Consider the following 20,214-nt stretch of genomic DNA (forward strand, 5'->3'; position numbering starts at 1 on the left):
AATCCTCCCAACCTTCGGGGATGTAGAGGAATGGTTGTAGGATGGAATAGCCTAGAAACACATTGTTAAACCCCATTCTAGAGATGGGGAAAAGTGAGACACAAAGAGATCAAGTGATTTGCCCAAAGAGACTTATTAATTATCATTTGCTTTATGGTAGCACTTTGCCCCCCTCCCCCGTTATCAGGGCCCCATTGTGCTAGGTGCGGTTGAATGCAGTGAGAAACAGTCCTGGCCCAAAGACTTCACAGTCTAAATAGACAACACAGAAGAAGGGTGGGAGAAAGGAAGGATTATTATCCCTATTTATATGGGCAGGGATCTATGTTACAGCGTGATTAATGCTAAGGTCACCAAGAAGCTGAGAGAAGAGCTAGTATCTGAACCCAGGTACTTTACTTGATGGATTGGGCCACAAGTCAGTGGCAGAGTCACCGAGGTATCCAGGGTCCTGTTATCTAGTTACCTCCACTGACCACTAGACCAATATCGAATGCAGTCCCAGTTCTACAATTATTATTTGTTTGTATTACCATAGTGCCTTGAAGCCCTCATCAGGGACTGAGACCCCACTGTGCTAAGCACTGTACAAACAGAACAAAAATACACCTCCTGTCCCAGAAAGCTGACAGCCTAAGTATAAGACAGGAGACAACAGAAAGGCACAGACAATCAGACAGGTGAATACAAGGAAACAGTATTGCCCAGTATGGTAGGCCGTGGTCTCAGCACTCCAGTGGCCTAAGTGTAGTCGAGTCTTTTATAGGCATCACAGCAAAGGAGACTTTGAGGAGGGATTTGAAGGTGAATAATGAGGTGACTTTGTGATGTTTATGGGGAGCTCCTCCCAGGTGTGAGGGGCAGCATGGGAGAAATCACAAAGGTTCTTGTTTCAAAATGTAGCAGGTAGACAATGGAAGCACATTTTGATAGTGAACTCCATAAAGCAGCTCCAACACCAGTTTGACAAGGTATATCTCTGCTCCAAAACTAACACAGAGAATGCAGGAAAATTCAAAGTTAAGGCTGGCATCTCTTTTGCAAGGCAGGATGGCCCAGAACCTCAAAGGTAATTTAAAGAAATGGGAGTTAGACACCTAAATATCTTTGAGGATCTGGGCCTCTCTCTCTATCTTAGCTTTGAATGCCGTGACTTTGTTTCCAAAGAAGAAAAAGAAAAAGGATTTGTAAGGAAATGCCAACAGACCTTTAACTGCCGTGGTAGGAACAATGCAGCTATAGAAATCCTTCAAATATCCATCTTCCTAAAAGGTAGCTTTGAAAATGAGCAACTTCTAGCGCCTCATTTTTATACAGAAACCAATGAGTCCAGATAGACTTAGTTTAATTCTGCTGCTAATAGTGCATTCATTGTCCAGGCCACTTCCCTACAGAAATGAATTATGTGACTAGCTGCTCCCATGATGTTCTTCACCAAGGGACAGGCCCTGCAACTTGCTGCCACCCCTTAGCAGTTACTGGCTTTATCAGGCATTGAGGGTACTCGATTACTTGCAGAGCTGGTTCCTAGAGTGCCTGTACTGCTTATTAATCACATAGAGCAGCACTTTTCAACCTGTGGTCCATGGACCCCTGGAGGTCTGCAGACTATGGGTATGTCTACACTACGGGATTAATCCGAATTTATATAATTCGAATTTTGGAAACAGATTGTATAAGGTCGAATGTATGCGGCCACAATAAGCACATTAATTTGGTGGTGTGCGTCCATGTACCGGGGCTAGCGTCGATTTCTGGAGCACTGCACTGTGGGTAGCTATCCCATAGCTATCCTATAGTTCCCGCAGTCTCCTCCACCCATTGGAATTCTGGGTTGAGATCCCAATGCCTGATGGGGCCAAAAACATTGTCGCGGGTGGTTCTGGGTATATCCTCCCCCCTCTCCAGGGAAGCAATGGCAGACAACCGTTTTGCGCCTTTTTCCTGGGTGAATAGTGCAGACGCCATACCACGGCAAGCATGGAGCCCGCTCAGCTCAAGACATCAGTCATGAACATTGTAAACACCTCAAGCGTTATCATGCAGTTTATGCTGAACCAGAACCTGCAAAACCAGGTGGCGAGGAGTAGGCTACGGCAGCGCAGCAGCGAGAGTGATGAGGATATGGACATGGGATTCTATCAAACCACGGGACCCGGTGCTTTGGAGATCATACTGTTAATGGGGCAGGTTATAGCCGTGGAACACCGATTCTGGGCCCGGGAAACAAGCACAGACTGGTGGGAACGCATAGTGTTGCAGGTGTGGGATGATTTCCAGTGGCTGCAAAACTTTCGCATGCATAAGGGCACTTTCTTGGAACTTTGTGACTTGCTTTCCCCTGCCCTGAAGCGCCAGAATACCAAGATGAGAGCAGCCCTCACAGTTGAGAAGCGAGTGTCGATAGCCCTGTGGAAGCTTGCAATGCCAGACAGCTACCGGTCAGTCGGGAATCAATTTGGAGTGGGCAAATCTACTGTGGGGGCTGCTGTGATGCAAGTAGCCAAAGCAATCACTGAGGTGCTGCTACGAAAGGTAGTGACTCTGGGAAATGTGCAGGCCATAGTGGATGGCTTTGCTGCAATGGGATTCCCTAACTGTGGTGGGGCGATAGATGGAACCCATATCCCTATCTTGGCACCAGAGCACCAGGGTACCCAGTACATAAACCGCAAGGGGTACTTTTCAATGGTGCTGCAAGCACTTGCGGATCACAAGGGACGTTTCACCAACATCAACGTGGGCTGGCCGGGAAGGGTTCATGACGCTCGCGTATTCAGGAACACTAATATGTTTAAACGGCTGCAGCAAGGGACTTACTTCCCGGACCAGAAAATAACTGTTGGGGATGTTGAAATGCCAATAGTTATTCTTGGGGACCCAGCCTACCCCTTAATGCCATGGCTCATGAAGCCATACACAGGCAGCCTGGACAGGAGTCAGGAGCTGTTCAACTACAGGCTGAGCAAGTGCAGAATGGTGGTAGAATGTGCATTTGGCCGTTTAAAAGGTCACTGGCGATCGTTACTGACTCGCTCAGACCTCAGCCAAACCAATATCCCCATTGTTATTTCCGCTTGCTGTGTGCTCCACAATCTCTGTGAAAGTAAGGGCGAGACCTTTATGGCAGGGTGGGAGGCTGAGGCAAATCGCCTGGCTGCTGATTACGCGCAGCCAGACACCAGGGCGTTTAGAAGAGCACACCAGGAAGCGCTGTGCGTCAGAGAAGCTTTGAAAACCAGTTTAATGACTGGCCAGGCTACAGTGTGAAATTTCTGTTTGTTTCTCCTTCATGAAAACCCGCCCCCTTTATTGACTCATTCTCTGTAAGGAACCTACCCTCCCCCTTCCCCCAGCTTGCTTTCAAAGGAAATAAAGTCACTATCGTTTAAAAATCATGTATTCTTTATTAATTGATTATAAACATAGGGAGAGAACCGACAAGGTAATCTGGGTGAGGTTTGGGAGGAGGACAGGAGGGAAGTAAAAGGACACTGAAAAAATTCAATATAATGACAGCCTTTTGCTTGGGCTGTCCACTGGGGTGGAGTGGGAGGGTGCATGGAGTTCTTACACATCTGGGTGAGGAGGATATGGAACAGCGGCAGTCTGTTATTCTGCTGCCGTTCCTGAAGCTCCACCAGACGCCAGAGCATGTCCGTTTGATCACGCAGCAGCCCCAGCGTTGCAGCCTGCCACCCCTCATGACCTCACGTTCACTGGCATCTTTCCTAAATTTAGATACCGTGTCCTTCCACTCATTCAAATGAGCTCTTTCATTGCGGGTGCATTCCGTTATTTCCGTGAACATCTTGTCTCGCGTCCTCTTTCTCCGCCGCCTTATCTGAGATAGCCTTCGGGACGGAGGAGGGAGGCTTGAAAAATTTGCAGCTGCTGGAGGGAGGGTTGAAAAAAAGGAGAGAAGTTTTTAAAATTATACATTTTACAGAACAATGCTTATACTCTTTCATGGTGAACAACACTATTCACATTACATAGCACATGTGATTTCAGTACAAGGTCGCATTTTCCATCTTAATATTGAGTGCCTGTGGCTTTGGTGTTAGAGATCACAGATGCAGGTCCGGGCAACAGAATTCAGCTTGCATGCGGCCATGGTAAGCCATTGTCTTTCGGCTTCTGCGCCCTCCTTTCCCACATACCAAGCAAAGCCCGTTGACTGCTGCGGTTTTCTTGTTAACCTTCAGCAGCAGAAAACAAACTAACCCCCCCCCATCCAATTCTCTGGGATGATCGCTTTATCCCTCCCCCCACCGCATGGCTGGTATCAGGGAAGATCCCTGCAGAAACCAAACTAACCCCCCACCCTCCCTCCCGCCATGAATTATCTGGGATGATCACTGTACCCCTCCCCCCACCGCGTGGCTGGTAATAGGGAAGATCCCTGCTAGCCAAACGCGAAAAGCTCAGGGCCAATTCCCCCCCCCCCCCCCCCCGCGCGCTTGGCTAACTGCAGGGAAGGATTTCTTTTCAGCCACAGGCAAACTGCCCAGTAGGAACGGCCACCTCTGTCCCCTTAATTAAATTCCCATATTTCAACCAGGTTACTATGAGCGATATCACTCTCCTGAGGATTACATAGCGAGATAAAGAACGGATGTTGCTTGAATGCCAGCAAACACCGGGACCATATGCTGCCAGGCTTTGTAATGCAATGATACCAGATTACTTGCTGCAAGCATGGCGTGGTCAAGTGTCCTACCATGGAGGACGGAATAAGGCTGCACTGCCCAGAAACCTTGTGGCAAAGCTTTTGGAGTACCTCCAGGAGAGCTTCATGGAGATGTCCCTGGAGGATTTCCGCTCCATCCCCAGACACGTTAACAGACTTTTCCAGTAGCTGTACTGGCCGCGAATGCATCCCAAGTCCTAGGGCAAAGTAATCATTAAAAAACGCTTGTTTTAAAAGCAAGTTTTATATTTTAAAAGGTAAACTCACCTGAGGTCCCTTCCATGGGGTCATGGTCTTGGATATTGGCTTGGGAAGCTTGGGAGGGTACTTCAGTCAGGCTGAGAAAAAGATCCTGGCTGTTGGGAAGAACGGAGTGCTGTGTGCTCTCCGCAAGCTCGTCCTCCTCCTCCTCTTCCCCGTCCGCAGAATCCTCAGGTGTAGCTGATGAGATTATCCCCACTTCGGAATCCACGGTCAGAGGTGGGGTAGTGGTGGCGGCCCCCCCCCAGAACTGAATGCAGCTCGGTGTAGAAGCGGCATGTCCGCGGCTCTGACCTGGAGTGACCATTTGCCTCCTTTGTTTTTTGATAGGCTTGTCTGAGCTCCTTGACTTTCACGCGGCACTGATCTGAATCCCTATTGTGGCCTCTCTCCATCATGCCCTTGGAGATTTTTTCAAAAGTTTTGGCATTTCGTCTTTTCGAACGAAGTTCTGCTAGCACTGAATCCTCTCCCCATATAGCGATCAGATCCAGTACCTCCCGTACGGTCCATGCTGGTGCTCTTTTTTGATTATCGGCCTGCATGGTTACCTGTGCTGATGAGCTGAGCTATCTGTGGTCATCTGTGCTCTCCACGCTGGGCAAACAGGAAATGAAATTCAAATGTTCACGGGGCTTTTCCTGTCTACCTGGCCAGTGCATCCAAGTTCAGATCACTGTCCAGAGCGGTCACAATGGTGCACTGTGGGACAGCTCCCGGAGGCCAATACCATCAAATTGTGGCCACACTAATCCTAATTTGAAATGATAATATCGATTTTGGCGCTACTCCGCTCGTCATGGTGGAGTACAAAAATCGATTTAAAGAGCCCTTTATTTTGAAATAAATGGCTTTGTTGTGTGGACAGGTGCAGGGTTAATTTGATTGAACGCTGCTAAATCTGAATTAAAGTCATAGTGTAGACCAGGCCTGAGTCTAAGGGGTCCAGGAAAGGTGACAATGAAAAGTTTCAGATCCCAGAAAAGACATTCTGTTTTTCTGATTAATCAAAAGTATGCAAATACATCTGCCTACAAGTCAAAACCTGGAAGTGTTGTCATTACCACAAATGCCCACAGTTTAGTGCCCTTTCTCATGCCATGTCTCATGCTGCACTGAGCATGTGCAACAATTATAGCTAAGACTTCTATGGTAGAGGTCCGCAGGCCACAGGGTGAATTTCATTCACCTCCATTTGAAAAATTTTAGGGGTCCACAAATGACAAAAACACTGAGCTATAGGAAATGAAGCTTTACTAGTAAGGGCAGTAGTGAAGGGGATTAGAGAATTCCTCCACTAGCTGTGCAGCTGTTGACAAGATATGCATTTGCAGTTTTGGAGATGGACATTGGGCTGGATTAATGCTCTAGCAGGGGAGAAAAGCTAAAGGGGAAACACAAGGAGATTGTTAGCTTTCATTGCTCCCCCTGCATTTCCTTTTGACTGAGGTGCAGTCCCCTAAAGTATGCTGGTTTATTTCCCACTGGGGAAAATGCCCATGACAATTTAGTTGTTTCTACAGCACAGGAATAGATGAACCACTGTGCAGGAAGAGGGCCCCACCCGCTTCTTCCAGAAATTTTTTTTTCTTTGGTTGCTCACTAGAACAGGCCCTGTGGGGCTGAACCTGTATTCACACTCCCCCCTGCATAAGTCACATGGGGCAGTTGTAGAATCCTGTTATTTGTACCAATCTGGGCATCACTCCTCCCCCACCCACATCCAAAGCAGTCCTGCTAAGAACTAGCAAGTTATACAGTACTGATTGCTTGGGTACTGTATAAAGAAAACCCAGCAATGAACTCATCCATTCACACACATGGTAAGGCTAGTTGGAAGCCATGCAGATTGGTTTTGGCCAGGTACTAAGAGAATCACCTGAAGGGTGCCAGCCTCTTCAGCTCCCACATGCCTTCCTTCCACTACCCCTGACAGCAAGATCCTACCATTCCCTCCCCACTTTTTACAGTAGTACAATGGCACATTGACATCCTTGCCAGAACTCCTACTGCCAAGTGCTTTGGCCAACAGAGGTGGCTGTGCTTGTTTATGTAGCTTCCATACAACTGTAGACAGAGCTGTTTATATGGACAGACTGCTTTGAGGGAAGAAAGGGCTGTGTTGATTCCCCAGCTTGCATTGGGTTTAATACTACACCCGTAGAATAGCAGAGGGTATGCTGATTTTAGAGGTGGTTGCTTTCATATACCAAGAACACTAGCAAGGCTAGGTCTGGTCATTATCTGTATAATAGTACTCTTTGCAAGCATAATGCATACACTGCAATTGAAGTTTGGCTATATGAGACTAGCATTAGTCTCCTTTCCCCCATGCTATTTTAAGTGATATGCTAAAGTTTTGAAAAGTGCATTTGCTCACTGTCATCTCTTTGCACCCCTTGCACAGTGTGGACACTACAGAAAACTACATATAGGAGCAGGCCTCTTACTGCAGTTCTTAGAGGAAGGAAGGGGATTTGCCCAGAGAGGTACTGGGGGGGGGGGGGGGGGGGAAGAGAGAATGTCAGTGGAAGCTCCCTCAGATTCTGCCAGCACTCTAACAGTGCTTCCTCATTGCTATTACTTGAGCTTCCCTTGATATACAACAAACATGAGAAATGAGTAAGGTTAGGTGACAGTAATAGTCACTCATGCTAACAAAGATCTTCAAAACAGCAAGAGGAACAGTCTCTAGCTACCTTAGGAGGAGAAGAGCATAGTGATGCTAAAGGATTGTGTGAGGGGAAGAAAGCAGTGAGATATTTAGTTATTCATGCAGAGAGGAAAAAAAAAAATCACAATTCAGACAGTTTATCCAATTAAACTCATTAGGAGAAAGCAGTTTGTGATAAGTGGTACTTCCATGGAACTAGATATCTTAGCAATTTTGCATATATAGGAAAGCAGCAGCTGTGAAGAATACAATCACCTTAGAATTAGATGCTAGTATAGTTATATCTGACACCAGGATTAAGCTACTGTCCAGCCCCAGAGGAGAGGACCCTCAAGTTAATGCTGCAATTGTCAGATGGCTTAAAAATGAAAGTCAGTCTTTTGACAGGCAGGCAAGTTACTCAGCCTTGAATGGGGTGAAGATAGCCTGATGAAGAGTTAACTTTAAGGAAATCTAATTATGGTAGCTGCTAGTAAGAAGATTGTTCTGTTCTTTATGGAGGTATCTTCACTGATTTTATGCTTGAAGGTCTAAGACCATGGCTAGAGTAATATGGAGATGCCTATCTCAGAGCTGGAAGGGACCCTGAAAGGTCATCAAGTCCAGGCCCCTGCCTGCACTAGTAGGACTAAGTACTGATTTGCCCCAGATCCCTAAGTGGCCCCCTCAAGGATTGAACTCACAACCCTGGGTTTAGCAGGGCAATGCTCAAACCACTGAGCTATCCCTCCCCCTGGGTAAATAGGTATCTTTAAATTTTTCAGTTAGATATTTGCTTTGCCACTGTTTACCTCATGAAAGTTGGCAAATAAGCACCTGACTTTCACAATAAGCCAAAAATCAAGCTAATCCCATTTCAAAACAAGGCCAAAACAAGCCAATCCCTAAGAACCCCAACACTATGATTAGATCCCCCTGGTGTACAGTCTGGGACTATGGCAGGCCTGCTGTGTACCCCTGACTCTTCCCCCACCCCACTTGCCAGGAGCTGATAAGAGCCACAACAAGACAAAAAAAAAAAAAGTCCAATTTCTCCCTTCATTTGGCATGAAGCTGCACATTCCTGATCAATTGCCGCTTCCCACATTTACTGTGGATACCTGAGCCTTTGTGTAGTTGTCGGAGACTAAGGTAGAGAAGAGATGTTGCTAAAATAACCCTGTCAAAAACTAAGGTAGACAAGTGATGGAGTCTACTTGTCTAGGTCCATTGCCAGTCACTGACTGCTGTGTGGCTCTATGTTTAGTTTAGGGCAATTATTTCCAACATTGGAATCTGGACTACAGTTTGTTCTCTGCTGCTGCATGTTTGGAAGCTTGTGTTCACAGAAGGCCACGGCTATGGATGACAGATTTATGAAATCCATATTGCTGGCTTAAGTTTAAGCCTAGTCTAGTGGCTAGTATCTGCAAGAGTCACCACCACTATGCCATGACACTTGAGCTACACTGTGTAGCTCTAGACCTCAGCCATGCAAGTGCTTGGGTAAGCCAGAAGAGTAGCAGAGAAGGGTTACAGACAGAACATTTACTAGATTTTTTTATATAAAAAGCTAGTCTAGTACAAAAGCAAATGGACTATGCGATATGCACTATGATCTGTTAGTTTCACTAGTGATAGACATGATGCTGTTGGGATAAAGAACACAAAATCTCCTAAAATTTAGTGCTAGTACTCAGACTCTTGCAGGTCTACCCTGCTGCTGCTGCTAATGTGGTCATGGAGCACTAACTTTTAGTAGTGGAGTTATGGATGGGATTAGAGGAAACATGGAGCTCTTATGCTTAAGACCAAGTCCTTGGGTTGTTGTCACCTTAATTATGACACAAGTCACTGTAGGTTAGTTTTCTTTGAGATTGCACCAAGGAGAGATTGGGCTCATTTTAGATTTGTTTTTCTGTAGGAAAGGCTGGCAACAACACAAGTGCCTTTACCCTACTATGTTAACTAAGCAGTAAGGAGCAGCTGTATAGTAGAATAGGTATTTATGACAATTAAGCAATAAGATTGGGACAGTTGTCAGGCTAGTGCAGTTATGCTAGTTAAAAATTTTTACCATGGGACCTGCTGGTTGTTTTGTCTGAACTAGAGAGGAGCCAAGTCCTACTTGCTTCTGTTAATACCAAGCTTCTAGTTTTGTATTGAAACGAGCCACTTCTGAAATAAGGAGAGTCCACCACGAATTAGTGTATCCAGCAGTTTATTTTGTCACAAGTCATTTAGTGTCTCACTTTACCATTACAGCTTTTGTCCTCTTCAGATTTTTAAAGAGCCACCGACACCAGTGCAATGACCATCAGACCAAGGATCACAGTAGCTGCTGCTACAGTGGTCCATGCCCCATCTCTCAGTTGAGTTTCTTCTGTAGGGAGAAAAGAGAACCACAAATTAGTGACCATGTTATGCAATAAATTTGAATTAGCAACAACATGCATCAGCTAGGTGAAGGAGAAGAGCATTTGTTCCATACCTTGGGTTGAAGGCCATTCGTCTGCTACAAAGATAACAGGACCAGGTAAGCTTGCTACACTAGAGTTCTCTGCTTGCATCACAATATCTGCAAGAGAGAGATCCGTCACCACATGATTCTGAGTAACTGAAGTCATAGAAATCCACTAATCTAGCAAGCTAACTGGCTATATTCTAGTTCTGTCCAGAGGAGACCAGAAATTTGAGGGCTAGAGAGCCATGTCCTACAAAGGTTGTAAAGTGGGTTGTTTAGTCCAGAAAAGACAACTGAGGTATACCTTACTTTTACATACTTTAGACCTCCCCACTGACAATAGGGCTGGGTCACTTTTTTTTTTAATATAAATTAAAAAGGACTAAATCAGGGGCTTCAATCACAGCAAGGGATGTTTAGATTAGACAAGCTTTCTGAACTGTAAGGATAGTTAGGCACTGGAACAAGTTACCTAGTTGGTTTGCAGAATCTGCCACTGGTGGTAGTTCAAGAGTCAGAGGTAGATTAGATAGTACTGCACTGAACCAGGACTAAGGAGACTGGCCTAGAAGACCTAGCAAGTTCCCTTCCACACCTATGTTTTAGGATTCTGCTGTGGTATGACAGCATGTTTACTGTGATATTCTAGTTGCCAGCAGTGATTAGATCCTACCTCGTTTGTTTCTGGCTGACTGAGGACATCTTAGTGAACACAGAGGGGAATCCAGATGAAGTCTGTCACAGAGTAGAGCACTGCAGTGGAAGTACACCTAGAGCAAAGATAAGGGAGAGACATTTGGCGCATAGGAAGCCTCTAGCATTTATCTACTACAAGAGGGACTGCACTTACTAGGCTAGTGAGAGCCTTGCCATCTGAGACAAAGGCAAAGGTTTTCACTTCAAATCTCTGGCGATAGTTGGGATAGCTGACTGCTAGGCCCACTGGATGAAATGCAGTTCTGTAGTTGTCCAGTTCATAGTCACACCTACAGGAGAGACATGTTGAAAGTCATGAGGGAGGGGAGGAGAGGAAGGCAGTTTCTTAGATAGAAGAGAGTTAAAAATAAGATAGAGGAGAGGCTTGGAATGTTTGCTTCATTAACATTAAAGTTAAATATTTAGTCCATTGCCCACAAGAGACCCTCAATACTGTTTCCAAGAGGTCTGCCAGAGCTTGCAGGCCTGCATTAGGACAGCAATTCATTGAGGGTTTGATTCACTCAGTTGTGAACTATTATTTGAGTTACAGTTGGAATTTGCACTTGAGCATGTGCACTGAAGTGTCTAAAGGACTAGCTTGACCTAATGCTACAATGACCTATGCTTGTGAGATCAGATCTTAACCAGACAGCAACCCTTTGCTCCTACATCCGTAGGAGGAGCCTCACAGAACAAGTCACATTGTTCTCACAGCTCCAACAAGCTTTTGCATTGTATTTCAGAGAAACACTCAGGTGAGGCTGGCCTGCTCATGTTCTTACAGCAGTTGTATTCTACCTACCCATCCACAACAATGTTCCACCGGGGCAGAGAGCTTGGATCTTGTGATGTTGTTGCCCAACAGTCATCCAATACCAGTTTGATGTTGGGGTCATTGCGGTTCAGAACTTGCACTTCCAAGAAGATTGGTTGCTGTAGATATTTCACAATGGGGTACTGGTCATCACTGTAGGGCTGCAAGTAGGAGTCCTCTGAAAAAACAAGTATGGTAGAGTTAGACAGCCCAGTACACAAGAGGTAGTAATTCTTGCAGGAATCTTGATCTAGAGACAGGAATAAGCCAACTATGTAAGAAGTTGGCTACTGTATGTGCATAGAAGGACACAGCTAGTGGGTGCTTTAGTTGAACTCCTTACATAGGGAAAACAGGTATCAGAGGGGTAGCTGTGTTAGTCTGTATCTGAAAAAAAAGCAGAGGGTCCTGTGGCACCTTTAAGACTAACAAGTATTGGGAGCATAAGCTTTTGTGGGTAAGAACCTCACTTCTTCAGATGCCAAGAACAGTCGATAGCTTTAGGAGGCTTACTGTTCTCCCTGGCATCCCCACTGGATTCCCCCATAGCAAGAGGCTCTCTTTTTTTTAATATATATATATATATATATATATATATATATATATATATATATATATATATATATATATATATATATATATATAAATAAAATAAAAGAAACACCCCACAACAAATGTGGTCTGCCAGGTCTAGGTCACAGATCAGCGGTGAAGGATTCATGCCACCCCCAGATACATTTTGCTCGCCAGGTCTATTTCTTTGGATACCAGGGACTGAAGAGCTCCTTTAGCAAGAGGACCCATTAAACCCAGTCTGCCAGGTCTATGTCACATACCAGCAGCGAAGGATTCATGCCACCCCCAGGAGACTTGCTATCCAGGTCTACTTCTTTGGATACCAGGGACTGAAGAGCTCCTTTAACTGTGGAGGGAGTCACTTCATTCTGCCCTGGCCATAATTTGCAGCTAGATGCAAGCTTTACCTGGATAGATCAGCAGGATCAAGGAGAGAGGACCCTGGTTTATTGAAGAAACTGGAGGAGGGAGACTGCTTATCCTTGCGCTCAGGGATGCATCACCACTTTTGTAGGTGCACACTACTGTCAGCCTGAAAGACAGAATACTCAGCATCTCGGCACAAGGTTAGCCAGCAATTTGAACAGTCACTTTGCTTAGTGTTGTGACCGGCTCTCACTGGCAGAGTTGTGGACTGACCTGAATTCACTGTCCCTAGAAATCCTGCGTGGTGGTAGATCTGCCCACAAAGCACGAACTTCATTCTCATAAATGGTCCTCTCGCCTTCAAACTACAGGGGATACAGGAGTGTTAGTGACTGCCCTGCCACTGGAGCTCCTTTAGCAGTCACTGTCCTGGACACTTACCTGCTGCCTTGTTCCACACATGTTCAGTGGGACATGAAACCGAACCATGTCATTTGAGGGAGACTTGAAGACTGGTTTGCATGTAGGATCTCTTAGCCTGATGGTATTCAAGTCTAGGGCTGGTTTTGTCCTGTCACTGAGTACTTCAAAGTCCATGTAGCCATCCTGAGTGCACACAGCAGCTGAAACATTCAAGGAGGTGGGCATGGGTTGCTGTAGGGGGACTCCACTACATGGTACTGTGCAGTCCCTGCCTCAGTTCAGTGGAGGAAGTAGAGTCTTTTAGCTGAGCTGTGTGTGCAGGGACCCTGACTACCCTAAGTTGTTCTGCACCTAACTGGATTGTTCCTGGTCTCCATTTTGTATAGCATGATCTGGAGGGCAAGGATCCTGCAACAGCTCATGTCAGGAAGCTCAACGACTCAGAACTGCTCACAAAGCAGTGCTCTATGGCTCACTGAGGAAGAAACAGATTGGCAGGTGGGCTGGAGTCCACCCATTAGCCTGCCCTAATCAACTCAGACAGGGGAACCTGGTGTATGCCTCTAGTTTATTACCTACCCCATAGGGCAGGTAAGCAAGGGCTGGGTGTCTCAGCACCAGAGCCAATTCTTGAGTATAAGGGGGGGGGGTGGGAGGGGGAGAAGATGAGCAGTGCAGAACAAAGCCCTCTAGTAGTTCAGCCTGTCAGCAGCAATGTGGGGGGGAGGGAATCCTCAGAGATGGAGTTGTGATCTGTTGTGCCTTCTGCCATCCCCATGAAAAGGAGCTGTCATTACTATGTGGACAGTCAGGGGAGCTAGGTGATCACCAAGCAGTGGGTCATGTCCAGATGACCCAAATAGCAACTGAAGAAATGGTCCTTACCAGCAAAGAAAGGGCATCTATATAGACCCAGGAAACATGACCTCAACTAAATGGGCTCCAAGACAAAGGTGCAGAGTCCCTACATAGGGCATTTTGCTTGCCAGCTACTAGGAGTCTGCACCAGACATATCTGCACTTTTAGCCATAGGTTGAGCTTAACTATTATGTTCCTATCAAAGATAGAAGCCCCAGATTCATAGAGTAATGTGCTGTGGGGTTACTCAGTCTCCTGCATTAAGGAAATTCATCTCAGGGAGCCACTGACTTGCAACACTGTCAATCTGTAGATCAGTACTTCAGGGACAGCTAAAACTGCACTGCTACAGGAAGAATGGACTGTCTTACCTATTGGTGCATGTTGGTCACAGGGACACTCTGGATAAATCACCATTGACAGCATTTCTCCATGGAAGTTGAAAGTTAGCCTTAGAGATGCCATGTATGACTGAAGTCCTAAGCAGCTCTCCTCATACAGCTGGAAGAGAAAGGAGGCCATGACATTTCATATTCGAGTAGTTGTGTTTGCAGCAAAGTTAAACACTTCGCCTCTGAATCTGAGGGTCATTTCAACTGGACTAATCTAGCCAGCAATATTAGTGTTTCAGAAAGATACTTCAACCATTTAATACATCTCCTGGATCAAGTAGTAGGGATTTGGAGAGTTTAAATCAGTAAGACTAGATCCAAAGTGTCTGTTCATGGAACTATGCATGTTAGACCTAGATTGAAGTTCCAAGTGAGCCAGTCAAGTGCACTTTTGACCCTGCAGAATCAGCATGTGGTCCATTTTCTTTCAACTTGAACTCTTACTTAGGGGGCATCAGATTGCAGCATGCTATATTCTGTCACACAACCATTCCTGACCCAAAACTGACAAGATCAGCAGAACACAGAATGGTATTCCCTCCCCTTCATATCTAAGGATATTAGACCAGCTCCCTCTTGTCCTTGCCTCTCATCTTATCCATTAGGGATGATCTCTATCCTTATGGAGAATTTCAGGAGGGTGCTTCATGATTAGCATGTAGCAGACATGAAGCCTCTCCAGGTAAGCACAGACGTTGAGCTACTGGCATAAGACAAGAGAAGGATCAGAACTATGGATGCTAGAACAAGCAGCCTGAATTTGATGAGGTAGCAAGGAGTAGTCTGACAGGAGACATTGCTAGAATGGTCAGCAAGGGAGATTTTTAGCAGATGTATCTGGGGAGGGCTGGTAGAGGTGGGGTTTGTGTCAGGAAGGAGACAGTTTTAGCTGTATTAGAAGTTATGCTTAGGAAGATGGAGGTGATCTGTGTGTGGGGGTTGAGTCTGAGGGAGGTTCAGACAGTTGCCAAGCGGTGGCGCGAGAAGGACTGACCATCTAGTCAGTGCCTTGGTATTGACTCCAGATGTCTCAGTCTGGTTTTTGTAACCAAGTCCTTCTCTACTCCATCTTTCAAAAATGAAAATGACATTTGTGACCTTTCCTAAAGGAGATACTACTAGTCTGTAGTGATCTTACTCTGGACTTCAGGATTCTTCTGTTGATGTGCAGTTTCACTCCCCTTTGTGTGTCCAGAGCAATTCCATTTGCTTGGAGTTCATTCATGGGAATGTTTCTGTTTTCTATACTCACAGCTGAGAGGATCCCTGGGAAAGCTGGGATGGCAACAGTCATGTGTGTTGAGTTACAGGTTGCTGGACCTGCAATAGAAGCTCTGTTAGTTTCTATAGACGTTTTAAGATAGAAGTCCCTCTAGATCAGCAGAGGGGCCAGCTTCCTCGGTGAAGAGAGGAAGTTTTACCTGGTGCACAGATCATTCTTGATTCTACAGTTAGTCGCTGGTCAGGAGGCCCATATGAAAGCTTGAGTGCCACAGTATACAGCATCTGGTTGTCTTGCTGCAGAGGACAGACATGATTGAGAACATCAGGTTATTCATAGTGAGGTTTCCAGTGTTGGCATTAAAAAAAGTCTATTAGGATTCAGTAAGCTAGGCTGCAGTTCTGGAGAGACTTCAGATGTTATGAGAGGTCTTGCAGGGCACATTGGCCATTTAAATTGCTGTTGGGGTTTGGGCAGAAGTAGCCACTGGAGTAACACTCTGGCTGTTTGTTACTCCTATGCAGGGGAGTTCTTGGAAAGGGTGAACAAGCTCCATTCTAAAGCCTCATGCACCACATGGTGTCATAGCCAGAAGTCAAGCTACAGCTGTTGTGAGTCAGCAGTAGAGAGCTCACTACTGTCCTCATGACAAGATAGGCCAAGCTACTTAATATTACCATGGGTCATTGTTAAGATGCTTAGGTCATTAGGACATTTATTAATTTACAGGCATTATACAAACCCACTTCTCTGCATAGGAAAGTGTTTTGCCTTTTTGGTAGCTTCCTAGTTCTCCTCTAAAGCTCCTACCTTGTAGGAGGTGACTCCAGTAGCACCAAAAGAAACCTGGAAGATTAGGTTGTTGCTGTCAGCTAGGAATGTGTATCCTTGCTGCATGGCTTGCCAAAGGCTTAGCCTGTGTGTTCTTCTTCCATCATCTATGGACAGTATCCAGGCCATCTGAGATTCTGTAGTCTGCAATTTGAGATTTCTGGTTAGTCAGACAAGGTCTTAGCAAGCAGTATGGTCATTGTTCTTATCCTTAAGACTTCTGAGACTAGGGTGGATTGATTTAGATTGAAGTCACTAGTTTTTAAACCTAGTTAGAATCTAGCAGGAGACCTTGATTAAAGTCAATTATGAAAATAAATGCTAAACAAGATTTAAAATAAATATTCTCAGTAGTATAACCATTATGTGGTACTGATTTGCACTGTGGCAGCCTTTATACTACATGTAGTAATTTTTGGTATCCAGAAGGATAACTATACACATTTAAGTAATTACATAGCTTTGATTTATAGTTTACTGTGTTTGTTAGTAGATAATGCTGAATGATGAGTTTGCTAGGTGATTAGTCAAGATTTGTCAAGTTAATTGAATTCCAGTTTCCATTCAAAGGGGTTTTATTATTAGTTAAGCTACCTTGAACATTCTGGATACACAAAAAAGTTTATGAAAATAGTTTGTATTTCAAGTTAATGGCTATTAAGACACAGAATCAGGATCTTTAGTGACCTGAATGGATTGTTAAATGACAACCAGAAACTTTTTTTGAACTAGCAGGACTCATCCTCTCATGCCTCAGATTGCAAAGGGGGAAGGGGGAGAAGAGGAGACAATAAACAGGAAATCCTATGTCCCAGTGATCTTTTTAACTTTGAATGAGCTAGTCATTAAATTGACATAAACAGGAGCAGGCACATAGCTCGTTTGGCACTTTGGAATTTTGGTTCCAGGTGCTTTGGCAGTCACTGCCACCAACTCAGTGGTTTGAGTTTCTTTAGAATTCCAAACTTCTATTCTTCCTTCAGTGATTTTAATAGATTAAAAATCTAAAACTTAATATATTATAACTTGGTTTAAGGCCTAAGATTGCTTTAGTTTAAGCAAAAAAAATAAATCTAAAAAAGTTTATCCATACTGGTTAAGGCTTTTAGCAGTTGCAGCTTTGCTATCCAACCCTAGAAATATACTTGGTCAAGACTCTGGTCAAACTACTTTGGCAAGTAACAGAAGTAGTTTCTGCAGGCAAAACATTAGTTTAGTGGCATGCTATTTTGGACACCCCAACCCCAATTTTGATAGAAAGGCCATACCACATGTTCATCAGCAAAGCTGGGAATGAGTCTTGGAAATACAACCTGAAAGAGAATAGGACAGCAGCTGAGTGCAAGGCACAAAGTTCTAACAGGTAAAGAAACAGTATATGGCAATAGAGACTAGGAACCTCCAATCCATTACAGTAATGGAAGCTTGGTGTATTGTATTATTCTCAATGCAAGTGGGCTGTATCTGGCCTCTAGCCACTGCATGTCAGAGAACAGAGGAAAACGGCATCAATGCAGCTTTCCCTTGTAGGTCTGGTGTACTTATGTTCCTAGCTTCTAATCAGTAGCCAGTGAAGATGTGCACATACACTGGATATGCTTGACACAGCCTAACTGGAACATATACAAAAGACAGTCAGTCAAAGGTAACCAGCAAGGTTTTACAGACATACAACTCCAGTTACTAATCTGAGTCTCCCCAGAGACCAGAAAGGGGAAATCCACTCACCAGTCTTCTTTCCTCACACTTATTACCTACAGAAGAGAATCTACAGGCATCATCTTTAAGGCTTGATTTGAGAAGCCATTGAGTTATTATCAAACTCATCTCTACAGGTAAGAGCAGTTACATTTCCAAGGGCTTGTCAGACTGCTCCACTTACTGCCATGAAGTCTTTAGTACAGTTTGTAGCTCCTGTAAAAGTAGTAGGGACGACTTCATCTGCTTGAAGAGCATCACAACCAATACTGTAGGTTACATTCTTGTCCCTTGCAACTGTCTTGTTAAGCAGCAGCTTTATTCTCAGCTGGTGTGTGTCATGCTATAGCAACAGAACACATTGGTCAGAGTAAGATACATTAGCATATTTTTATATTGCTAGATGTTGCCTCAGATCAGCAATTAGATCTTATCTTCACATATACCATATGTCCAAACATTACATCTACTGTCAATTGAGTGACACTTTGTCTATAGAAGGTACAAGGTTAGTTATAAGTAGGCAAGCACAGCAGTATTAATGCTTAATCAGGTAAGCCATTTGGGTTGTCTGACACCTTTGATTAGGTCTCAGTATGGGTCTCAAGTCATCACACACAAGACTCTATATCTGTACTAATACTTGGACAGTGGTATGCAACAGAGAAGTTGGCCTGGGGAAGTCTTTCACTGGCTATTTTAAGGTTTCACCTTAAAGTGGAAATGTTTCATGCCATGCATAGTCCAAGGATTGCACCACGTGGTCTGGTTTTCAGGAGTAACCATCAACCTCAAGCTAACTTCAGAGCCTGTATCAAGTGACTGTGTTCCTAAAGCAGAGGGACAATTTTACCTCTAGTCTAGTGCAGTTCACATACAGAGCAGTTAGAGTCAGCCTCTCATGATCCACCACATAGTCACAGTCTACAATCTCTTCACCTCTTGCATCTAGAAAGAAGAAACAGGTCAGCTATGCTGCTAGATGTTGCCCTGAAAAAAATCCAGCCAGACATGCAGCAATACATACCAGCTACATGGACCTGCCAGAAGTTGCTTCCAAGCTCTCTGGGTAACCCAATCAACATTTTGTCATTATAACAAGATACTGTCCCTACAAAAGGAAATGCATAATCAGTCATATCAACTCCTTGCAACACAAACAACAAGGAGTCCTTGTGGCACCTTGGAGACTAACAAGTTTATTTGGGTATAAGCTTCCATGGGCTAGAAAGCACTTCATCAGATGCAAGGACTACTCATTGTTTTTGCTTATACAGACTAACACAGCTATCACTCAGAAACTTGCAACACAGAGCACTAGACATTAACAGCTTGAATGTTAACTATGATAAAGCCTTTCTTTCACTCCTCTGAATGAAGAGAGGGGTCATTAGTTCTGAGCACACCTCAGGGTCATTAAAACTATCTGATCAGCCTAGAGACAAGTCCACCACCTCCACCATGCTCAGGAGAATGCCCTGGTTACCTGGGAAGTCTAGAGCCATGGAACTATTAACACCAGTTGTCAAGGGCACTATAAGGCAACCAAGTAAAAGAAGCAGCCTGCAAACAAGAAAGAAGATGCTCAGAAGCCAGTACAGCAAACAGAACCCTCCCCATACACAACCCTAACCCCCCTTACCACATGCTGCAAAAGGACCAGCCTGGCTGCAATAGAGGCAATTTCATGGCTGAGAGACAAACCACCCAGAACAACTCACCTCATAGGGAGATGCAGGGGTTATATAGGAGGGGCTGCAGCCCCAGCACAGGAGCAGCTCTTGGAAAACACCTGGGATGCTTTCCTCATCACCTGCTAGCAGCTGACTCTGAGGCTGATGGTTTGCACCTGGCCCTGTTCTGTGCTGCAATCAGTGAGGAGGGGGCAGGTTAGGGACAAAGCTCCTCTTTCAAGGGGATTTTATGCCCCTTTGCACAATTTGCTGTTTCCCTTCACTTTTAACATTATTTTGATCTCCACTTTTCCTCTCACCCTGCTCTTCCACTGCCTTTCTCCCTTTGCTGGAAGATGGGGCAAAATAGCTGATGAGCTAGAAACAGATGAACACTTTGTGTTGCAGCCTTCAGCTCCCCTTGCCCTTTGCCCCTTACCAAGGAGAACACTTGGCATTGCTGGGCTCTTCTGCCCACTAAAACAGCCTTGTGCTCAGCCAGGGGGTTTGTAGGGCATCCCACACTTGGGAACTATCCTCAGTAGCCCCTGCTTGGGAAATCTTCATTGCCAGGGTAGCTCTCTTCAGGA

At 44.9% G+C, this 20,214-nt stretch overlaps 1 protein-coding gene across 1 annotated transcript; it reads right to left on the reverse strand.

Annotated features, from left to right (window-relative positions):
• Window positions 1-9,811: 9,811 nt before the first annotated feature.
• Window positions 9,812-19,709, reverse strand: LOC101944403 (zona pellucida sperm-binding protein 2). The gene is made up of 18 exons (XM_065559970.1): window positions 19,594-19,709; window positions 19,438-19,514; window positions 18,979-19,062; window positions 18,805-18,899; window positions 18,136-18,294; window positions 17,522-17,566; window positions 16,233-16,397; window positions 15,622-15,718; window positions 15,339-15,520; window positions 14,180-14,309; window positions 12,968-13,149; window positions 12,800-12,891; window positions 12,568-12,692; window positions 11,573-11,762; window positions 10,922-11,057; window positions 10,745-10,841; window positions 10,099-10,185; window positions 9,812-9,990 (listed from the first exon to the last, which is right to left on the reverse strand). Exons 1-18 carry the CDS (start codon window positions 19,638-19,640, stop codon window positions 9,893-9,895), a joined length of 2,088 nt encoding a protein of 695 aa, XP_065416042.1. The 5' UTR covers window positions 19,641-19,709; the 3' UTR covers window positions 9,812-9,892.
• Between the last annotated feature and the right edge of the window lie 505 nt (window positions 19,710-20,214).

The sequence above is a fragment of the Chrysemys picta genome, chromosome 10 (assembly GCF_011386835.1).
Source record: "Chrysemys picta bellii isolate R12L10 chromosome 10, ASM1138683v2, whole genome shotgun sequence".
Classification (NCBI taxonomy): Eukaryota; Metazoa; Chordata; order Testudines; family Emydidae; genus Chrysemys; species Chrysemys picta.